The sequence below is a fragment of the Cyphomyrmex costatus genome, unplaced genomic scaffold, assembly GCF_001594065.2.
Source record: "Cyphomyrmex costatus isolate MS0001 unplaced genomic scaffold, Ccosl1.0 scaffold254, whole genome shotgun sequence".
NCBI classification, from domain to species: domain Eukaryota; kingdom Metazoa; phylum Arthropoda; class Insecta; order Hymenoptera; family Formicidae; genus Cyphomyrmex; species Cyphomyrmex costatus.
In genome coordinates this window covers 417789-440419 of record NW_017276629.1, presented here as the reverse complement: position 1 = coordinate 440419, position 22631 = coordinate 417789, and the positions used below count along the sequence as shown (strand labels likewise).

The 22631-nt window shown below is 35.2% G+C and overlaps 3 protein-coding genes across 4 annotated transcripts in view; 1 reads left to right on the top strand and 2 right to left on the bottom strand.

Annotated features, from left to right (window-relative positions):
* Positions 1–305: 305 nt before the first annotated feature.
* On the bottom strand, positions 306–7131 carry Gapvd1 (GTPase activating protein and VPS9 domains 1). Its single transcript, XM_018540513.1, has 16 exons — positions 7102–7131; positions 6881–7024; positions 5043–6384; positions 4790–4971; positions 4276–4435; positions 3925–4098; positions 3677–3838; positions 3293–3551; positions 3122–3210; positions 2610–3019; positions 2052–2517; positions 1628–1854; positions 1272–1528; positions 964–1175; positions 506–891; positions 306–437 (listed from the first exon to the last, which is right to left on the bottom strand). The coding sequence occupies exons 2-16, from the start codon at positions 7010–7012 to the stop codon at positions 306–308; spliced, it is 4590 nt and encodes a 1529-aa protein (XP_018396015.1). The 5' UTR covers positions 7013–7024; positions 7102–7131.
* Positions 7132–8604: 1473 nt separating this feature from the next.
* LOC108774417 (WD repeat-containing protein wdr-5.3) lies at positions 8605–12451 on the top strand. The gene is made up of 7 exons (XM_018540514.1): positions 8605–8698; positions 8913–9127; positions 9909–10189; positions 10691–10880; positions 11287–11488; positions 11761–11955; positions 12225–12451. The coding sequence occupies exons 3-7, from the start codon at positions 10102–10104 to the stop codon at positions 12369–12371; spliced, it is 822 nt and encodes a 273-aa protein (XP_018396016.1). The 5' UTR covers positions 8605–8698; positions 8913–9127; positions 9909–10101; the 3' UTR covers positions 12372–12451.
* Positions 12452–12827: 376 nt separating this feature from the next.
* The window catches only part of ssh (Protein phosphatase Slingshot), a 128671-nt gene continuing 118867 nt past the window's right edge, over positions 12828–22631 (bottom strand). For both annotated transcript variants that reach the window (XM_018540612.1, XM_018540613.1), the window contains 4 exons: positions 20023–20217; positions 18902–19171; positions 17989–18545; positions 12828–17688 (listed from right to left, as the gene is read on the bottom strand). In XM_018540612.1, coding sequence (XP_018396114.1) covers positions 15476–17688; positions 17989–18545; positions 18902–19171; positions 20023–20217 — 3235 coding nt within the window. In that variant the 3' untranslated portion in view covers positions 12828–15475. The remainder of the gene's footprint in view (positions 17689–17988; positions 18546–18901; positions 19172–20022; positions 20218–22631) is intronic.

Here is a 22631-nt window from a genome sequence, read left to right as displayed (position 1 = left end):
GTGAAATTTTACAATAGATTTACAAATAAAGATAAAGCCATTTTTTACGTATAATCTGATTCAGTCTTTGCTAATGTTATATAATAACGTGCGAAAGAACAGTTAGATTTTTACTACTATATAAGAGGCTATATTTAAGAATTTTAATAAAAAGAAAAAATATTGGAAGCGTTGAACTATTCGGCTAGCTTTACACAAGATATTGGTCTTCTTTAAGAAATCGTCAAATTATGATTATGATACATTTCTACATTATCACCATCATCAAATCTAATCTTATTTATCATGTTACTCCTGAGAAACTGTTAATCCATTGTCTTAATAAACTCGATCGCGGAGCAGAACTGCGTCCACCAATATTGTTCCTCGCCCTCCAATCGATTCCCGTAAAAACTGTCTACGTATTGAACAGTCGATAATAAAGACGGCGGATTAGTCTGAAATTAAACATAAGTTAACAATCACTTTTTTAAATTAAAATTATCTTTTCTTTCCACTCGCGTACCTTAATTATGACATAAACCAGCACGGGAATAAGATCGTCGGCAGCAGGTATGCCTCTTTCCGACGCCATGGAAAGAAGATTCATGATAGTAGTCGCGCAACGAAATACACACTGCAACTTATCCCTAGGAGTCTTATACGCCGATATCACAGCCAATTCAGCCTGCGCCCATGGCCAGGGGCATTCATAATGATAAACCTTTGGAATACGTAGGTCCTTGTGATTTGGAGTTACGACCTTCGCCAACTTTTTAATGTGATCGTGAAGAAGCTGGTCCCTATATACATCTCCATCTCCATTTGGATAGAGTGCATTGTGGTATACCCGTGCCATGACGGTTCTTTCCACTACGACTCTCGCCAAATCTAATTGGTTAGCGCTCGCCGCTGAAAGTAAAACGCAAATTCAAGTATTCCTTGGCTAAGATCAATTAAGAAATAAATATTGTGCTCATGTACATTGCCAGATCGGATCGTTGTCCATTTCGGCATGGACCTTCCCTAGGAAATTATCCACAAGATCCTGTTTCTCGTCGGCCAATGTAAGCTTTTTGAACTCGTCGCAGAAACGCAGGAGAAATGTTTCCCTTTTTTCCAAAAATACTCTTACACAAACGGATACGAGATGATTATTGATAGCATCTCGATCGCACTTAACTCGTACGCATAATCTAAAAGATATAATAATTATTAAATAGCCGCATTTTTTTATACATTACTCATATACCATATTATACCCAAGTATGATATTTATATGTAAATAGTACCTATCTAAGTGAGCTAACGTCGACAGTAATCCTTGACGACATCTAATTAAATATGCGATATAAGGGGATCGCTTTTGATAATCTTCTCGAAGAGATTTGAAGAGTTTCCTACATCCATCATCATTAAATAAACGCACACAACGTAAAGTTTCATGAAGGTGAGCTATTAATGCCCTATCCTGTAGGTTTATAGCTTCTGCCAGTTGTAGTTGTAAAAACGCAACTAGTTCGTTTTCTTTCTGCGACCAACAATGTCTCTGTAACGAAATTTTATATGTAAATATCTGAATATTAAGTAATTTCAAAAATCAAATTTTATTTTGTATATCATGACAAATAATTAACATAATAAATACCTCTGACATATTCCATGGAATGTGTTGAAGGTCAGCAGTACTAAGTACCATGCGTAATTTTCTTTTAGCATCCGCAAAAGCGTAAGATAGTTCTACATTATTTGGATCGATTGAAAGTCTTTCATCTTCCACCTCTTTTGTACGAGATTGATTGCTTTCAATTGAAGCTGTATCGCTAGCTGCGCTTGGTTTTCTTCTATATTTCGCTAATATATCATCGGTAGTATCTGAAAAAAAAAGTAATGAAGAGATTTAATAAACTGCCGTCCACAAATTTTTCATCGTATTTAACACTACTTTCGAATTTATCTTGATTCAATTATATATACATGTAAAATTTTGTTAAAACAGAGTTCGTTTTATTGTAACAATAATCATTAATATTAGTCAAACTTAATATATTTGTTAAATTTATTAATCTTACCGCCCGCGACATTACCAGATGATGTTACATCTTCTGACATAATCCTGCGTAATCTGTGCCTACACATATCGACGCCGTCGCCACCAGCTTCTCGATCAAAACATCTATCGTCCGCCCCGCGAATTGCTTTACCTCTACGATTTCTCAATGTCATTTTTAATTTACCAAAAAAACCGCGTTTGTTCTTTTGATCATCATCCAACAATTCCTTATCGCCACGCTCAGCAGTCATGTCAAAGCTTATACTCTTTGGAATAGCTCCAGTTGATGCATTTGGCTTGGAAAAATTAGGAATCGATCCATCTACCGCATCACAAGTGCCATTAATCGTTGGCGTTGGTAAATCCGATGCTGAAATGTTGCTTTTCATCCGAGGTTCCGATCCGGAACTACTGCTAGATGTTAAGCTAGCCGTGCTTAATCGGCCTACGGTATCTCCGACTGATGTTATACAGCTATCCAATTCCTGATTTACGAAATTCACATTTAAATCCCAAATTTCTCCGATAAGAAAGTAATAGATTAACAGAAAAAAAGATTAAACGAAGCAATACAAACCTCTGTTTTTGTGTCACCGTTTTGGGGCTTCTCTGACAAAACAGGCGCAGAAATATGATTAGCTAATAGCAACGCTGGTGCGACAGCAGCCGCAGTGATGTGATTGTGCGCAGATGCTTGACGTTCAACTTGCTTACCATTGTCAATTTGAAGTTTATCTATCAAATGGACCAGCCTGTCGTCCCGTAACGGTTTAGTATAATCCATATTGCTAATATTGTTAGCATTTTTGTCTACGTATTCCATTGTACTACGTCGGTAATCGGATTTGGTTCCACCACGACCTGTTACATTCGATGACGATGGTAATGGAGATGTTGTTGGAGATGGATGGACTATTGAAGTTACTATGCCAGAATCCTCTCGAATCCCTGCAATTGTCGAAAAACTGATGCTTGAACCATCCGGACCTAAAATCATTATACATGAAATAATTATATATGTTGTGTGTGTAATTAAAAATCATTTCATGATACTGCTAGTATTACAATATATGATTCCATTATATTTACATGGGGTTGCAGATTGAAGCGTTTCTTCATTCCCCTCAGAATCAGCACGGCTTTCTATTTCGATTTCGGATCTGGCTGTATCATCAGATCTATGCGAATTGTAAATTAGAAATGTAAATTAGAAAGATATCTTATTTCGAATACTTTATAAACATAATATGTGATATATACCTAGCAACGCTAGCAGTGTCATCAGTATCTACTTCAGTTAATCTTTCTGAATCGCTAGCTAATACATCTGTGCTCCAAGCTTCACTAGCAGTTTCACTAATGTCTAACATGGTTGGCGTAGGTTCAGCAGGCAGAACAGGTGCAACCTGCTCAGGAGGAACAGCAAGTAGTATTCGATCCTGTTGTTCAACTATTTCGCTATCTGAGGCCAATACATCTGTAGACCAAGTATCGGATACCATAGAAACAGTCTCATCTCCTAAAAAGTATAATATATTGTATATATAAGTAATTGTAATATAAATAAATTAATGAAATAAGTATTATCAATTGTAATGCTAAATATTATTTGTTTTAAATATGTCTCTATCAATTGGTATTTACCTTCAATAAGCTTTTTAATCTCAAATTTGCAAAATTTGTCATCAATTTCGGATCGACTTTGTTTGGTTGGGATATTAGGCGGCGGCAAATCCAACTGCCGTACTTCACCTGCAGCGCGTCCATCATCTCCTTCAGTAATCTGGGACGATGGTGTATCTCGACCTGGTGATTATAAAAAATTAAATAATTTATAATTGTAATTGGTACCAAATATAAAAAAAAAAAACAATTTAATAGAATTAATATACCTGATATATTAGGAGTTCCTCTACCCGATACATTAGCAGACACCATGTCTGAGAGATTATCATTTTGATCTTCTGTTTCTAATTCTAGGGAAGAAGCGACACTATGATTGGAAGCGGCTTCTGATACAGCTTCCAAATTATCGGATGTATTTCCAATCGATCCTTCGAACAGAACTAATTATTTTTAATGTAGATGTGTTATGAAAAAACCAAGCAATAAATAATTTTAATGTTTATTATAAACTTACTTCTTAACTTTGTTTATATTATTTACTTAACTTTTTTTAAAAATATAAATGCATACTATTTAAAAACAATCAGTATCATATTCAGTATCAGTAATTGATATACCTTCATCATGTGACAATGAGAATCGAGTTCTCTTCTCTTGCGTTTCGATACGTTCAACATTGCTATTTTCTTGTCTAGAAAGTTCATTAGAGGCATCATCAGGGAGATTCAAAGTAACAGGTCCATTCTTCATACCACTTTGGAGCTCCATGCATAGAACCTATAAATAATGAAACAAAATATTTTATTTGATAGCTTTAATCATTAATTCTAAATTTATTACTTCTGTTATGTAGACATATAAAACCATTTATGTAGATAAAAAAAACTATTTATATTATTTATATTATTTATTATATTTCAATTTTATAAATTTATAAAATTGTATAAATCCATGAAATGAGTATATTTTATAAATAATTATATATATATAAACATCTTTTTTTGAAAGTTAAGCAATACATAATTTTATATAAACTACATACATATAAAATGTAACTTCTTATTAAATATATAAAGAATAACAAACAACAGAGTATGTAATAAATCTATTAATACTGATATGTGTACATACTTTCTGTTCACTGAGTAGCCCTACAGATTCTCCAATTGTTGGACCAAAAGGTATGACTAACACATCGTGAAAATTTTTATCTACAGTTTCCTCTTCAGGAACTGCAGTGCCATTAATTTCTTCTCCACTTTCGTTTGTTATATTTGGTGAGAATGTAGTCATCCTTATACCTCGTCCTTTTCCTATTATAAAATATTTTAATGTTATACTACGACAAGTAAACAATCATTATTGTATTATTTAGGTGATATACCTTTTCCTGTAGCAACACCCCGTTTGCTAGGTGTTTCCAAATATTCATTACTTAGTTTATTATTATGCAGTAAACCTGAGGGTAATTGCAACAACATTTCTGCTAATTGTTTTCTATCAAATGAATTATGCAATATTGTTTCTTCATTGTTATCACCAGCAATCGTGTTTAAAAATGTAATTAAGGAATTCAATTCACTTTCCGTAAACAATGCTGCGGATCGTGACAGGCCTTGAAATTTATTATTGTCAATTATAATTGGTTCCTCCTCTAATTCTTCTGTCGCACCATCCAACATAGAATCTATTATGGAAGACACTGAATCTTTCTCAAATTTTTTATAAAGATCAATAACTTTGTTATCGATACTTTGATACTTTTGTAGCGAAAGCATTTGTAAAATTTGTCCAACTTGCATTAGATTGAACCTCGCGACATAACTTATCGGTGCATCGGTAATGCCATAAGGCTCTGGATTAACTATAGCAGGGCAAATAAAATATGTAAATACAAGATCAGTACACATGGCATGTACTTCTTTTGGATCTACATTTCCATTCTTACTAAAAAGCCCTGCCATTTGTCTCACAAGCCAGCAAACACTTGTAGGAAAGCAATGTATTGTTTCACGAATGTTGACGATAAATCTCTGCGTGATACGATACAAAGAATTAACTGTCCACAGTCTATAACGCTGTAACTTTGCTTGATATTCGGTCGTGCCTTCCTTCCCGAATTTCTTCAATCTTTCTGCAGGCGGAAATCTAATAGGCGCTTTATCCGGATCAATGTCCAAGAACATTTCATCTTCCATGAGTAATTGCACTATAGGGTTGTGCAAAGCTGCTGTCAAGAAAAGCTTTGCGGAGAACAGACTCTCGTGAAAAATCGAGTAAAATCTGGAAAACGCGCATGTTCCATGCCTGAGCAATCTTCGTGGGTTGTCAGACGGAATTATCTGCAGCAACATAAGATGCCTCAGTAACTGAAGGACTAAACTTTTATCCTCTGGTAATATACAACTTCCATATAATCCAGCAGCTAGGCACTGTACGATTGTTTGCATCGATTCTGGAATGGCTCTGTCCCCTTCGACCAAGCATGAAGCAAGGAGTTTTGGTGACTTTCGCAGTGCACCTAAAAATTCTCCATAAGATAAACACGCTTGATAGCGCAGGTACTTATATGCATCGATAAAATGTGAATTTTCCAATGCATTTGCTCTTAGGCAACACGACGCTGGAGTACAATCTGGCCTTGCCACTATCAAGCGATTCAGACTGACTCTTTGTTGAGCAGTTATCCATGCTTGTTGTGCTAACTGCGATGAGATATACAAGACCTAAAGACAACAAAGTCCGTATTAAGATGCATTAAATTAATATTTATAGATGTTTATTATCTTTTTTAACCCTTCATACACATCATAATTTTCTAACTACATGATAAATCGTTCATGTTCTGGATTAATTTTTATAACTTTTATAAGAATACAAAAATTATTAGATATACTCTATAATTCTTACATATACTCTACATTTTAAAAACCATATTAAGGGTTATGTATCAAATTTGTTATGATCAATATAAGGTGCACTATGTTTCATACAGATGAAGTATCATTTTGTCTTTTAATATTTAATTAATATTTGATAAATAAGAATAAAATGATACATCATGCTTGAAACAGGACACACTCTTAGGCTGAGTTCTTCACTGTGAGTACTGAAAATCTACTATACTATACATATACAGACTTTCAGTACTTGCAATTAATAGTAATTGAACGTAGCTACAGATTATGTTACATGGAATCCATAACAGTGGATGTTACTTACTCGTTCATTAAGAGTCTGTAAGTTTTGCTGTTCTGAATTAACAAACAGTCTTTCCTGGCGCAAATGACGAGCTAATTCCATCATATCCCACTGTAATGTTCCATGGGAATCGATACTGTTAATCGATGACATTATTGGATGTACCTTCAATAGGAAAAACAGTTGTACAGAACATAAACCATTACGGAATCTAATTATAGAAGTATTATTTCGAGAGTTACTTGTGTACAATCCTGTTAGTCGATTATCCCGCACATTAATAATAGTCAGGATGTGACGTACGCAGGCTTACTTTACAAAGAATCTCAGCAAGACTTCTGAGCGCATATGCTGTCTCACGAGGATCAAGTGCATACAAGTATGAGAGAGAGAACAAGCGTCGTTCACCTGGCGAGGTAAATAAAGATCTCAATTTAGGGCAGAATACAATTGTATTGTCGTTAACGACAGAGCTGAGATATTGCATAACGCGTTGGCAAATATGCGAGCGTAGTTTCGCGATGATATCATGGAAATGGAGCTCAAGGTGAAACGTAACGATAGCCCGCGTCACGTATTGAAACGTTACAGGGAAATGCTGTCGAGTACGAGGCGAGTGTTACGCGCGTTTCCAATCTCCCGGCACAATTATTGCCGTTACTGTCGCGTAACTGAACATTGATTCAACCGTGGAAAACAACAATCGTCGCATAAAAGTCGTGTATTCGCCAGCTGCCTAGTGCCTCCTTCTGAACCGTGCACCGTATCGGTCTTCCGATTTCACACAGGCGTGCTCGCGAATGCGACGGATTGCGTACCTCTCAGTGAAAAACTGCTCGAACACTTACACGTCGTCGGGAACGACGATCGTACAATTCGTTGTTATTGCACGCGGGTCAGAGCAACACCCCCAATACTCCCGATGACACACGTACATCTTCTATAATTGTAGGTTAGATTTTTTCTTCCACAAATAAAGTCACTAGATTCGTAAAGTACCGCAAACTCGCCATTTTGTGACGAAGACCGGGTCATTTTAAACTTATGTATTTATGTAAACATACTTTATTTGGGAAAATAAAGCTCTAAAATACATAAATCGATTTGTTTCTTCGGTAATAAATTTTCTTATAAACGAAGAAATATGTACAAATATTTTATTTATGAATCTTTTAGTCTAATACAGATTTATTTGTTGTTTAAGTTTTAATATATAAATAAAGTATACGAAGATCAACGGAAGCTTCGCTCAAAGTTTGACATTGCTGATTCTATAGTCCACTTGATTGGCCATAAATGCCTTGAAGCATTTTTTGTTTGATCAATTTTTTGATTAGTCTGTTAAAAATAAAATAATTTGCATCTTTAAATGGATCGTATCTCTGATCTTCTTTCCGCAAATTAAACAAAGCAAAATTATTAATAGTTTTATTTATATTAACAAATTATAATGCTCTAAGTTCAGTAGTTTTTTCAAAATCTTTAAAAGATACGTACAAATAATGAAATATAATACACTAATTTCACAATTACGTACGTCTTTTATGTCATGATAATGTAATTGCAAAATAGAATAAAAATACAAACAGGTTATACAGATACAAATATTGCGATCGTCGTTTTAAATTTTTAACATGTCAGAAATTATATTTTAAATTTCAGTTTCCTGATAGTAAGTCACAGCAATTCTTTGGTTTGAATAATGATCCACAAATTGTTAAAATTAGGATATGATGCTTTATAAAATTCTGCTCATATAAGCAACGCATCCACAGTTTGTATTCCGCTGCATTCTGTATTAATATCAAGTAGAAATCTTATTTTTACATAATATTCAAGGTTAATATATGTTACAATATTAATAAAATATTTTACTTACATTCTATATATATATTCTGCATTTCTGATTTATCTTTTAGAAACAACGTAGTTTCACTTCATTATATTATATATATTTCCATTTTATATATTTCCTATATTATAACTTATTTTTGTATATATTTAAAAAAGTATAGTTTTTAAATGTAAATAACAATTGATTCTCTACTGCTAGATGGAGGATAAAAATAGTAAACAGTTCTCCCGTACCATCGATTCTACCGTTCAAAATAATAACGACGAGATCGACTTCGATGAGACACCTACACCTTCAATAGCATCAATTGTCACCAATGAGGAATACACTCCCTCATCAGCGTCAATACGAACCATCTCCGATATTGAGCATTGTTATCAATTAGTTGGCAATGTCAACATTATCAATCAAATGTAAGCAGTATTTATTTATAATTATTAAACTAATAATAAAGGGAGAAAGGGTTTACGAGCGAACAATTACGTTAAAACATTTAATTTTATTCTAATATATTGCGAAGAATATTACGTTATTTTTGGCGTTTCATCCCGGCTTGAGATTCTATATAAAGAGATATGCGTATTAATAAAGCACTTGCGAAAATTTGCGAATATCGATAGACCTCTGATGATCCAATTGTGATTTTAAACGCATCATTTCGCCCGCGTGAATTAAAAATATATACCTAGTTGCGTTTCAAGACCGACGATTGTTCGGCGCGCAAGTTGGGGGATGGGGGTAATACATATATGTATTACTAATAAAAATATTGCGAAGAATATTACTATGTCGACCCGCCATCAGAGGTCTATCGATATACGCAAATTCTCGAATAAAGTGCTTTGACATGTGTATATCTCTTTATATAGTCCCGGAAGCCGGTACAAAACGCCAAAATATGATGTCAAATGATTTAGAAAAAGCGCGTGAGAAAACAAGTGGCATAATATCAAATTTATTGAATGATGCAAAAGCACTATAGTGCAGCCAATTGTTTTTTTCACACGATTTCTCCAAATCAATTAACATCATATTTTATTGGCTGGGACGAAACGCCATAATTACGTGATATTCTTCGCAATATTAAATTAATTTAAAAAGATTTTTAACTTAATTTATTTTTTGGCTCATATTGCCCTGTTTCTCTATATTAATTATGTAATAAAATTTTATCCTTCATCTAATTTTAAACAGGTTTATGTTAAACAGTTATATTCATTCGAAATAAGTTGCAAAGTGAACAGTTTGCAGGGAAGTTAATCAAGACGTGCTTTGCATCTGCTATACGGAAAGTTACGACTTTTTGGCGGCAGGGCTGTCGGACGGGAACGTAAAGTTCTACAAAGTTAGCTCAGGAGAGAATACGTTGATTCTGTGCGATGCGGAGATGATGCAGAATCCGGCTCCAGTGACCGCTGTAAAGCATCGTCCAGTGCGCAGAACACATCCGATCACTCATACTGTGATAGCGACTTGTTAGTATCGCACACATCTTTCACTTTTTATTTCAATTACTATATAATTTAATTATTATCTAATAAATCTATATATAATCTGGAAATTATTTATGTTTTTTTTTACTTTCGAAAAGATTTTGTTGAGATTAGCAAATATTGTTAATTTACATATTTAAATTATATATGTGTGTATTTTGAATTTATTGTATATTCATAAATAATTAAGATTTTACAAACAATTTTATATGAATATCGAACCAATAATATTAATTATATATGATACTTAACATAATATAAAATGCAATTTTTTTTAATTTTATCTTTTTAAAGATAGAATAATACCATGCAAAAAAATAAATAAGCAAAGTAAAATAATAAAAAGAAACTTCCGCATTATTTATTTATTATTAAAGGCAAATTTTACAGATATTAATCTAACTTTAAGTATATTAAAGAGTACATCAATATCTTAAATTATTTTTTTCTTGTCTTTAACTACGATGCTTGTTATTCATATAGATGCCAATGGCTGCGTTAAATGCTGGCATTACCCAACCGCGCAATGCCTTTACACGATACGAGAAAGACGGCAAACACTCGGTCTAGCTTACCATCCTCAATTACCAAAGTTCGTCACTGTCGGGGACGATACGATTTTATATTTATATGATGAAGAAACTAAAACGCGCGAAAGAGTGTTTCGTGGAAGGTAATTATCAAGAAGAAGTAATGAAAATTTCTCCATCTCTAAAAAGAGATATTGCTAAATAATAATAAAAAGACGAGCAAAAACATGTTAAGAAAATATAACATAAATTCTAATTCTAATATAGAGTCTTCTTCAGTTCAAAAAACATAAAGAAAAATAATTAAGAGGAAATGATGTTGCGCTAATTTACGCGCGTATGTTTTCCAAACTGAAGAAGATTCTGTATTAATCGTATGTTATATTTTCTTATATTAAATAAATATTCTTAGTAAATATTATTTAATTATTTTTTATCTATTTTTGTTCATCTTTGGCCGTTCTTTTTATTATTATTAAGATATTAATGATATTATCATAATCAAAAAATTAAGATTTTATCAAAACATTTCGTAATTTTCGAATACAGTAATACACCGGATGTCATGGATGGTCATAAATCCAGAGTCTTCAGCGTTTGCTTCAATCCTAAATCTGCATACGAATTGATAAGTGCTGGCTGGGATGACACCATCCAATTCTGGGATACCAGACAAGCTCATTCATTTCGATTCATATCGGGTGTACACATGTGCGGGGACGGCTTAGACATCAGTAGAAATGGGAAAGAGGTACTTTAGAATTTATGCCTATAATATGAAGAATCGATTAATTTATTAGTTGTTGAATGCACTATAGTGCATATTAAAAAGAAAAGCCGTTATACATACTGATTTAATTTGAATGTAAAAGTGAAATGTAAATATATTTCGAACTAGTAGCAGTAGCAGTAGCAATCGTTTATAGTTGTTCGTAGTGATTATGAGATATCTTGAAAACTTACTATTTTTAAATATATAAAAGTTTTATAGCGTTTTTAACTACAGATTTTCACGAATAACAGATCCTTACTTGTTCCTGGCAAAGGAATAATCCTTTACAATTGTGGGATTACGGTAGCGGCAAATTAATCGCCACTTTGGAACCAGACAGTTATTCTTCTTTATTATACGTTGGAAAATACGTAACACATATCTACATTGCATGCGGTGGTTGCGATAATAATCTTTTCAGAATCGTTGATCTACGATCTCATTCTGTAAGTCTGTCGGAATTTCATGACATTTTAATGCATAAAAGAATCGTATTGCATGACATAAAATATGTGAATGTTGATTACTCATCGCGTCATCATTAATGTACTCGATGCTACAATGTACTGTTATTACTATTTATAAAATTTATTGCGAAAATTTATTTATTTAAATGCAGGACAATGTTGGTGTTCATAGAACATACTTGTTCCATAAAAATAACTGTTTTGACATTCTTATTTCAGAATAATTTATATGCTCTTTGTTTCTGCAGACTGTAGCTATGATCAGAAATTTAAAGGGCGGTGTGTACAGTTTGGATGTCGGCCCGTTAGAATCAAAGTATAGTAAACGAATTCTTCCGAAATTCGCTTTCTGCGCCGGAACAACAATTTTCGAAATAGATGCCCAGCCTGACTGATTGATTTGTGACATTTATCTTCGACACGATTTCAAGCTTGAAAAAATATGTTATTTATTTTACAGTTTACAAATGATTTCCAAAACATAATTTACACTTGTTAAAATATGACGTATGTTACATATGTTTGTATAAATATCTAGTTTGTATAAAATTTTGATAAGATAATTCTTTAGATGTATAGTAAAAAGATGTTTTTAAAAAAATATATAATAAAATGATATAATGTTCGTTTTAGATTAACATTAATTAGATTTACTTTATTTTTTTTCTTTTTTTATAATAAATTAAATAAAAATATATGACATATATATCGCGGTAACGTACATCATAATATACTGTTAGAAATGAAATAAAATAACAAGAGAAAGAAGTATGATAAAAATTAAATAAATTAATTTTTTTTATGTTTTCTATAAAAATTTTGTCTGCAAGGAATAACACATTGCACTCAAGCAATAAACAATGTATTTTATTTAATACAAACTATAGTACAAAATTTATACAGAACAACGTACGGTTTTATCATCATTCTCATATGACAGCAAGTTCTCATATCGAGCGAACGCACACACTTAAGCAAGACTTAAGAGACGAGGGGCGGATTGGAGCGGTCGAAGGAACAAGGTATGAAGGGTCAGGGAACAATTACTAAAACTGAGCACATCGATTTGTGACAATACAAACTTACTTGACACGAGCAAATCCATCGGTTGACAAGCGACACGGTATAGAAAAAAGATTGCTCGCGCACAAACACGGTGAGAGAGCAGAAAGCGCATCGCATTTTTTTCCCTTTTTTTTTCTTTCCTCGGTACTCGCGCCGTAGACGACACGTCCTGTTTCGTAATACTTTTGCGGCGATTAACGTGATCGGATATCCGACCCACATTAGATTCCGGACAGGAATCATTGGATATCTTGTGCATTCAAGTATACTCCAAACTCGTCGACTACGCTGGGCAACATTCGAGACTTTGAAACTACGTTCCTCGCAACTCTCGCACTTAAAAAGAGGGGACGAGTCACCTCCGGCTGCGAGATATCGCAGAGAAAAACAGATCCTCCTTCTCCTAAATCGCATCCAATTGTACTTAACCATATAAGTAGATAATATTTAATCTCTAGGTGCGATCCAACAGACTATTCGGGATACTATTATATTCCAGGACATCTTTCGCCCGCATCTACAATCTAAACGATCAACGAGCCTAATTTGGTTGAGAAACGTGTTTGTAATAAAATATATTTATACACGATAATCACGACGCGCTCGCGAAGCGCCTCTTAGCAGCGGTCGCATTCGTCAGAGTACATCAGAGTATAAAATTGGTCGTTAATTTGCGCGATAAATCGGATTTTCCTTCGTTTTTTTGTCTAACTAAATTCCGCGACGCGGTGGGAACGCGCATGATTTACAAAATTAACGATGAGTCGATGATATGTATTTAAAAAAATATTGATACTTAGATACAATGTGCTCCAGGGTCGATCGATGAAGAAGTACAATATGCGCATGCACCCGTGAGGATCAACATATCCATCCCCGCTATTTCATCATACCTTCTTGACTTACAGGAGTCAGTAGCGGGAATTCCTGATGCACTATTATCGCTGCATCGTCAGCCGTTGAAAAGCGTTACACGATCAACCGATTTGAATTAATCGAGATAAAGACAATCTATAGTAGTAGGAGTACAAAGAGCAAGTTAATAACAATTAATGAGTAAGAGAGGTACCTACGTTCGCGAGAACAACGATCGTTTTAGTCTAAGCGGCTCTTCTGTATACAAATAGTAGATGCAATCCATATATTCTAAACGTGAGACGGCAGTCTCAAGCTTGAAGATATCTAACAAGATCTGATTCATTTCACAGAATCAAAATTACACATTCCTCAATAAGAGACAATATACGTACAATACTAAATTATTATCTTACAATTTAAGAAAAATCTAATCCACTTGTTACAATGTTATTACCTTCAACTGACTAATTTTGTATTAATTCTCACGCTCATGCAAAATATGGCCGTTGACGCAGAAGATCAGGAGGAATCACTTTCGGGGTTTCGGAAACGATTAGAAGCTCGTGAATTTCGGTACCCCCTTCCGTATGCACTCATGCTTCCGAAAACAGTCGCTCAACAGAAAACACACTTCGCTACATCGTGTCCTCACATACTGTACATCACTCTACATCACATTATTATCTATAAATTACTAATAGTGTGGCTTAATATTACATTATCTCGAGGTCTCGTCATATAATAACTTTTCCTGTTACGACAAAATCGACGAAGTCGCTTCGAAGATCGGAGATTTATCGTCTCGCGCGATAACATCGTATTCGAAAAAAAAAAACAAAAAAAAGATCAAGAAAGCGAAGCAGAAGGAAAGGTCAGCGTACGCCCGAGGCTCAGACCTTACATTCACAGCCTGACTGAACACTCGGTTCTTTTTCTTTTATCCTCCTTTTTTTGTGAACTAAAACTTTCGTGCCGCCCTTCGAGTTAAATCACTTGCACAATACTTGCGATTACTTCTCATACTTAATGCATGTTTGATTCCAAATCCAATAACTTATAGCAAAGTGACATAGGATAACGATGCAATTATATCTTTCTGAATTTACGTTGACCCCCTTCTCAACGCGCAGCCTCGTGATTGTTGCATTTCCAGCTTAAAATAATTGAACTAACGTCAAGCCAAGATACACGTTGACGAGAAGGAACATAAAGCGCCTGTCGTTAATTCGTAGTAAAAAATCCGAACACTTATACGAGATGATCGTCTTATAAATAATGATACATTATTAAAATAACAAAATTATTTTTCTCGGTGAACAGGACAGCGCTTGTATGAGATATTGTAGTGATAACGACAAAGAAAAGAGTACAACGAAAAAAACTTACTCTTAGAACAACAGGCGCAACCGTTTTGGCTCCGAAAACCCAATCTTCATCGCCAACATAAGGAGATCACACGATTTCATCGTCACGGCGATGTACTCATGTGATCGCATGAGTACTCTCGTCCGAATTAGATGCGCTGCGCTCGTGATGAAGAATCCGCGAGCGAAAACAGAAGATCGTCACCTCTGTATTACATAGTGTTATAAACGGGACTGCTGTGCCTAGGCCTAACCTGTAACCTAGCGAGGGGATGGGTTCTGCCATGCTGCTGCTGCTTTTTACTAGCTGCTTTAGCCACTACACTGGCCATGACTACGCTAGGTGAAGGTACTGCTGGCGGCCTGCCAGGGGCTTCTGGCGTCTCGTTAAACAAAGGTGCAGAGTGATTGTTGATCATGATCGGCGCAGACCTTCTCGACAACTCGGGTGCGATCTTCGATTTCGCTGGCGGATGCACCTCCAGAGCATCCCAATCCTTATCTTTGTGCGCGCGCAATTGGATATCCGAGCTCTTCCTGGATTCTGGCCTGGCAACCTCGTACTTCCCTACCAACACTCTGACGGAGAGATCCTCCATATTATCTTGCGATGATGGTGGCGTTGTCTCGCTCCTCCTGCCATGCTTGTTCTCTTTGGTTTCGCCAACGCTGGACAACGACTGGATCTTGGACTCGTTGTGCGGGATCACCGGCGATGAGGGCAAACTCCTGATTTTTACATCCCTTTTGGGTCGTGCAGTCACCGATGCGTTTTCGCCCTCGCACGCATTCTCAGGACTCTTCTCCAGCTTGGTCGACTTCGCTTCAAACTCTTTCTTCAGATTTTTAACTATGCCAGACGTGCTACGCGGACACTCTGCTTCCGGCGAATCGTCCACGGAGAGACAGCGCTTACTGAACACGGACTTGTTGCAGAGATTTTCCAAAACCATTTTGTGGTGTTTTACGGAAGGACACTGGGTAGTATTGACAACGCACGGACTGGACGTCTCGCTTTCGGATCTGCAGGATCTCAGAGACAGAGGCAGATCGGACTCGGAGGGCAGGGAGGATGGTGCGGGAGCGCTCGTAGACAGTCTTCCAATCTGGCGCATGGATGTAAGAGAGATGTCAATGCTACCTACCGGACTTGGCGAGTTCCTATTTGTTTCTACTTTAAGATTATGTTCCTGAGTGGGCGACGAATCCCTTCTTCGCGGTGTCGGCGATGGCATGTGATGCAATAGCATTGGATTGTACGTCTCGACCGCAACCGAGTCTATTTCAGTAGTTAACCTATCGCTCTTGTCGTCCGTGGTCGTTGAGCTCTGCGTACACACACGCTTCACTTCGCCCGCGGTCGTACCCTCCTCCAATTTCTGTTTAGTGCGCTTTACCGTTCCCGGATGCCATGGAATTTCTTCTTTGTCATACGGGAACAGACCACTGGATCCGAGCAGATCGGATGGCCGCATGTCATAAGAGCCCCAGGAACTGTTTCTCGACGGCAAAGTGGCCCACGAGCTGTGCACCGAATTGTTGTCAAGAACCACTGCGCTGTCGTAACTACTCCAGGAACTTTGCCGACTCGGAGATTCCCTTGTAACAGGCTCACCTCGCCTTTCCTCACGATCAAATACTCGATCCAGTTGGGCACTGAACGGATCGCCCTCCTTTTTTACTTTTTTTCCTAAACCATCATGACACGTCGATAACGTCGTTGTTGTCGTTGTCGTCATCATTGTGACTGACATCGTAGCTGGCGTATCCGCCATTACACTCACGTTACATTCACTTTCTACACTCACGCCTTTGTCAATTTTATTGTCATTACACAAATCAGTACACGTTACATTCGCGGACGCAGTCCAGACTAGACATTCACTATTATCATTGATCTCGGTGGATTCCTGGCTCATCTCTTTTCTCTTTTCCCTTTGTTCCTCACCGGGATCCCAAGTTTCTTTTCCGGAAAGACCGCTCGAAACTGAAGCCGTAATATCTTGCGTTTCTTGCGACTGTTCGCAATGCGAGTGACCGTTCTCGATTGGTTTCGTGTTATCCTCTACAGTCGAACTTTGAGGCAGAGATTTCGCATCCGTATCGGATCCTGGCGATGATGGCTTACTGCTAGCCGCTTCAAACTGATTAGTTAAATTGAGTACCAGGCCCTTCCTCTTCTGTCCCTGAGTTTCTAACTTACTAATCCTATTCTTTACGCTAGGTGTGCCAGGGGTTGGAGCGGGTAGGTGCATTATTTTATTCTGCGACACACTGTAAGATTGCCCGTTGTCGCAGGGCATTAGAACGTTACGAGCTTCCTGTTCTATTGCCGTTTTTTGATTCGAGCCACGAAGAAGATCCTCCCGAGTAACTTCCGTATTTCCTGCTTTATCAATACTTTCCAATGACTGCGACAAAGGAACTGAAACATTATAAAATAAGTAATGAAAATTTCTGCTTCCACAAAAATAAAATTTATAGTTTGTAATTTTGCCATATCTTTTATTTTAATTATGTAAACAAATTATTTCTCAAAATTTCTAATTTTCCAATATATACTGATCAGGAATAAATTTTATTAAAATTCGTTTTCTGTCATAGTAATATCATGTTAAAGAGCTATACTTAAACAGACCATGATAGTTTCAACAAAAAAATTAACTTAAAATTTCTCAAAAACACTTTAATTGATTAGAAATGTTAGGATATTAAAACTATTTACCGGAAGGTAACATATTCTCAGCGACTTTAACGTTCGGCGACCAACTCTTTGGTCTCTGGCTAGTTTTCTTCAACTCCGAACCTGAAACCTCCCGCATATTGTTCTCTATATTATCTGATTTCTCTTCTTTTTTTGATTGATCTTTTGTGGACGTAGGAGATTTCAGATTCGTATCAGATTTGGATCTCTGAAGCTTTTCCTTGTTTTTCATCGCATCTAGAATACCCTGATACGTTTCCAATTGTAGAAGGAAGCTGTTGTTAGGTTTGATGCAGTTGCGCTTTTCCTTGACGTGTTTCCACGCCTGGGAAAAATCCCAGTTGTAAGCCTTCATCGCATAAGCTATCACCACGGAAGCAGAACGGGATACTCCCATCTTGCAATGCACCAACACCTTGGAGCCCTCCATTTTGGCCTTAGTAATGTACTTGAATGTATTATCCCAATGCTTCAGTAAATCCGTCTTCTCATCGTCATATACACGTACATTCAAATACGTGAACATACCCGGAAAGAAGTTATCAATTTCTCGAGTGACATTCAGGATGTGCCTTACACTGCATATAAAAAGGATATAGATTAGAACTAACAGTTACATTTAAATATATTAAGATAAAGTAATACGTTTTCTATACTGTAGATCAAATTTTCAACATTATAATACATATGTAAAATTTACAGTTATTTTGTGATATAATAAAAGAAATAATAAACATAATATTTCCAATATTTTAATCATCCATAATTTAAGAAATCGATTGTTTCCAAACTAATCATATTGCGTTAATTTCTAAATTATGAATGATTAAAATATTAGAAATATATCAAGTCGTGACAGAATTAAAAATAGCAAGCATTAAAATCGACTTAACGCGAGAATACATAAAAAATATTTCGCAATGAGATAACGCACCCATTTTTCTGAAGTTCCTCTAGATTGCTAGCATTCCACTCGCTTCCGAGATAGACGTGATCAAATATCTCGGTTGGCGCATCCATTTGCCCTAGTATGGTGAGCATTTCTTGATCGATGAACGGTTTGAATTCCCCGAGGTCCATATCAAGATCCTCTTCAAGTCGACCTCTAATATATTTGGAAGTAACTTCATCAAGATCTACTGACATCATGATCTCCTTTAGCGTCGATCGAATCACGCGTTCTGTCTCTTCTCTCTCCCTTGGCCTATGTTACATAAACAATAACAGTTTATATTTCATGACAGATTAATTAGACAGGCAAAATCAGTTAAATGCATCCATAAATGATTGTCACTAAACGTTTTTTTGTCATTAAACTATTATATTATAATATAATTCTGTTCATATCATTCATATCAAATATATAATACGAACATATATTTTTTACCTGAAGATATTTCAAGACATTTAATTTATAATTACCGTACTTATAGATATATTAAGAATTTTCATCGTTACAAAGCAAAATACTAAAAATAGCCTCATAAACACAAACAAAGAGATCAAATTAGAATGTAGCGGAAATTTTCTGATACATATCAGTTTCCCATGCATACACCAGAATTTCACAATACTGGAATCCAATAATCGAAATGACCTAATATCCCAAAATGTTTAGCTTAGTTCGAAAGGGAAGGCAGACATAGGAACTGGAAATAATTGAAGGACGGCTATGAAGTTACGCTCCACTTGTGTGCGAGATTCGACGCGGCACAGACAACCGAGGAAGGCGCATCAACAAACCACCCTGGCACGATACCAAGCTAAATTCGCAGTAGCCAGCTGTTTCTTGGGTCGTCATATATGCTGCGCGAATCGATTTTGCTCGAGAGGCGTGTAATATGCAGTATTGGAGGCATTAAAATCAAATGTCCAAGAAATCACTCTCAATAAGAGAGCAACTTCCTGGAAGTGCTAGGCTTCTAAAAGCAATCCATATTATGGTACTTTGTCGATTTCATCAAAAGAGTCAGGTGCTATCGGATTGCATTCAAATAATCGTCCTATTTCTTAGGCCGCTCTTGAGAGAATCGTGATAAAAATGACCGGACTCACTTGGTGCGCACGCTGTCCGGTGATGGTGGTCTCTTGGACTCCAGATTGTCCATGGCATGCCACTCGTTGAGGCACGACCGATCGCTCTCGATCCGTTGTTCATAGTAACTGACCCAGTCATGCGACAGTCCACCTAGAAAATAGTTTTGCTCGCGTGCTTTACCGGACACTTTGTGCAACGTCTGTAAGGCCGACCTGGAAAAGAAAAAATACAAAAGATATTAGAAGATGTTACAAGAAAGGTAATCTGAAGTACTGATATTGTAAGGAAAAAAAAGCACACTGAATTGGCTAAATGCGGCATAGAAAGAATAATTCCGTATACAAATTTTAGTTCTAAGGAAAATTAGTTGGAAAACTGTCATTGTAACTAATATTCGCGACATTCTTGTTGTTTATTCATCGTGACCTAGTTTTCTCTCTAGAAAAATTACGTTTTTTTTTTCTTTTTTTATGTGTATTACGCTAGCCAAGTCACTGCTGCTGCAACTTCATAGTCACTTTGCAAGTGTGAAAAAGTAAATCGATCAGCGGCGATCAGCATCTTCGAAGATCGACGAAAGTTACGATCTTCTGAAAGAGCAAAGAAAGTAAATGTACTTTCTAAACGCCAGTGGATTAACAAGAAATATCTTTGTGTTCCGGATTATGTCGGACAACAAGAGTCGATCTCCTGCTTCGCAGGTAAACCCTTCGAAATTACCATAGTTATATAGTAAACTTTCCCATTCGCCCTGAAATTCATTCTATGATCAACGGTGGTTCCCATGGCGTAATGCTTGCTGTATAAGGGATCGAGTAAAACATTATTGGCCAACTCTTGAGAATAGGAGCAACGATGTTTCGCTTTAAGTTTTCTTAAAACTACGAGAAAGGGAACATCGTAAAAAACAATGAACATCATTTACTACATCTCACCGACGCAGTTAAGCACCACAAATATTCGTTGACACGTTCTAATAAAATAAGATAATTATCCCAATTATTATCACTTTTTTCAATTGTAATATTAATATAAAAGTAAGAGACTATTATATTTACACATTAAAAATATTATATTAATGTTAAACTACGACTATCATAAAAATATAAGCACAACTGTATAAGATATTCAGTATCTTTTATATTTATAAAATAATTAAAAAGATCAGTACATCATCTAAATTCAAGAGATTAGAAATGTCATTAAAGATGCAAATTACATGTTCTTGCAATATAAAGTAGAACTACATAATTTGCAAAGTGCACGTGATATTTTCACTTTTTTATATGATCTAAAGTAATTTTATAATAATGTTTAAATGATATTTCAATAAAATAGGCATTAAAAAATGAATTACTTTTTAAATTTAATTTATTGAAATAACAACATTACAAGAACAATCATTTAAAATTTGCTCTTAGAGCAAACTAAGAGATTTAAAAAAAAGACATAAAAGTATAAATTTCGCAATTAACTTCTATTATTTTATAAATTGAATATAAATTAATATATTGAACTTAAAATACAAAAGAAAATAGTTAATAAGCTAGTAGTTATTAATGAATCAAGTATATACTCTTTCAAATAAAAAATATTTCTAAATATATATTATATGTTTAAATGTAAGCATCTTATTTTATGTCCATTAAACTTGGCCGCATTTATTATCCGGTTTTAATTGATAAACCAGTTAATGCAGTCGATCGTTTATTTATTTAAATAAGGAAAAGGATTTTCCCAGACTAATATATTCTTATTTTTACCTGATATCTCTCATAAAGATCTATTCTCAGAAATACATTACATAAATTCCCCCAAGAAAAGCAATTTTATAACTCATGTATCGTTTATACAATTTAAATTATCAATGAATTTTGATTCCTTAATTTTTTATTCATACTTTCTCAAATGTAATAAATCATGCAATAAATCAAATTCTATGTGAACTTTCTCGCATGATTTTTAAATTACGATAGTCCTATTTTAAGAAAAGGGAGAAAGAACAGAGATTTTGATCCATGATATCTCTTCCACGTTTTGCCTACACACTTATTATCAGAAAGTATATATAGTCACCTAGATGGATTTTCCTCCACAGATTTTATATCAACAGATATCATTCTTAAAGCATAAAAAGAAGATTTATTCGCTTACAAAATCATTCGTCCAAATTGCATCTGAATAATGCATTTAAAGTGCAATAACTTGTTTCTAAAAAGATACAATGTCCAAAATGCTAAATAACTCTAACAAATTTTCAAAAGTAACGAAAATTTCACATAATTATTTTTCAAAAATTATGCAAATCTTAAACAAATAGCGATAAAAATAGATCTTGGAAAATTATCGAGTTTAATAGTGGGTGGCCTCAAGATATTTAAATATACTTGGAATAACAAAATTACAAAGTATTTATGACAGCAAGAATCGCAAATAGTCTTATTCTCCGTTTTCTTTTTATATGTATATGTATGCAAAGTTTCGTTCAGGCAGTGTACAACCTGTTCTTCTATAATAATCTCAAACCGGTTTTTCGTGCAACGTGTACGTGTCACACATATATGAACGTGTGGAGACTCGGTTTCACATTTTCCGAAGATTAATCAACGTAAACAACGAAATCGCA

What these genes read in the sequence shown, in the direction of transcription:
- Gapvd1 (XM_018540513.1), bottom strand. Translation starts at nt 7,012, where the DNA reads ATGTCATCGATTAACAGTATCGATTCCCATGGAACATTACAGTGGGAT. An exon ending in GGGTGTTGCTACAGGAAAAG is followed by an intron (nt 4,972 to 5,042) that starts GTATATCACCTA and finishes ATTTTATAATAG; the next exon opens with GAAAAGGACGAGGTATAAGG. An exon ending in TTCCATGGAATATGTCAGAG is followed by an intron (nt 1,529 to 1,627) that starts GTATTTATTATG and finishes ATTTCGTTACAG; the next exon opens with AGACATTGTTGGTCGCAGAA.
- LOC108774417 (XM_018540514.1), top strand. Translation starts at nt 10,102, where the DNA reads ATGATGCAGAATCCGGCTCCAGTGACCGCTGTAAAGCATCGTCCAGTG. An exon ending in TCATACTGTGATAGCGACTT is followed by an intron (nt 10,190 to 10,690) that starts GTTAGTATCGCA and finishes TTATTCATATAG; the next exon opens with ATGCCAATGGCTGCGTTAAA. An exon ending in TCAGTAGAAATGGGAAAGAG is followed by an intron (nt 11,489 to 11,760) that starts GTACTTTAGAAT and finishes CACGAATAACAG; the next exon opens with ATCCTTACTTGTTCCTGGCA.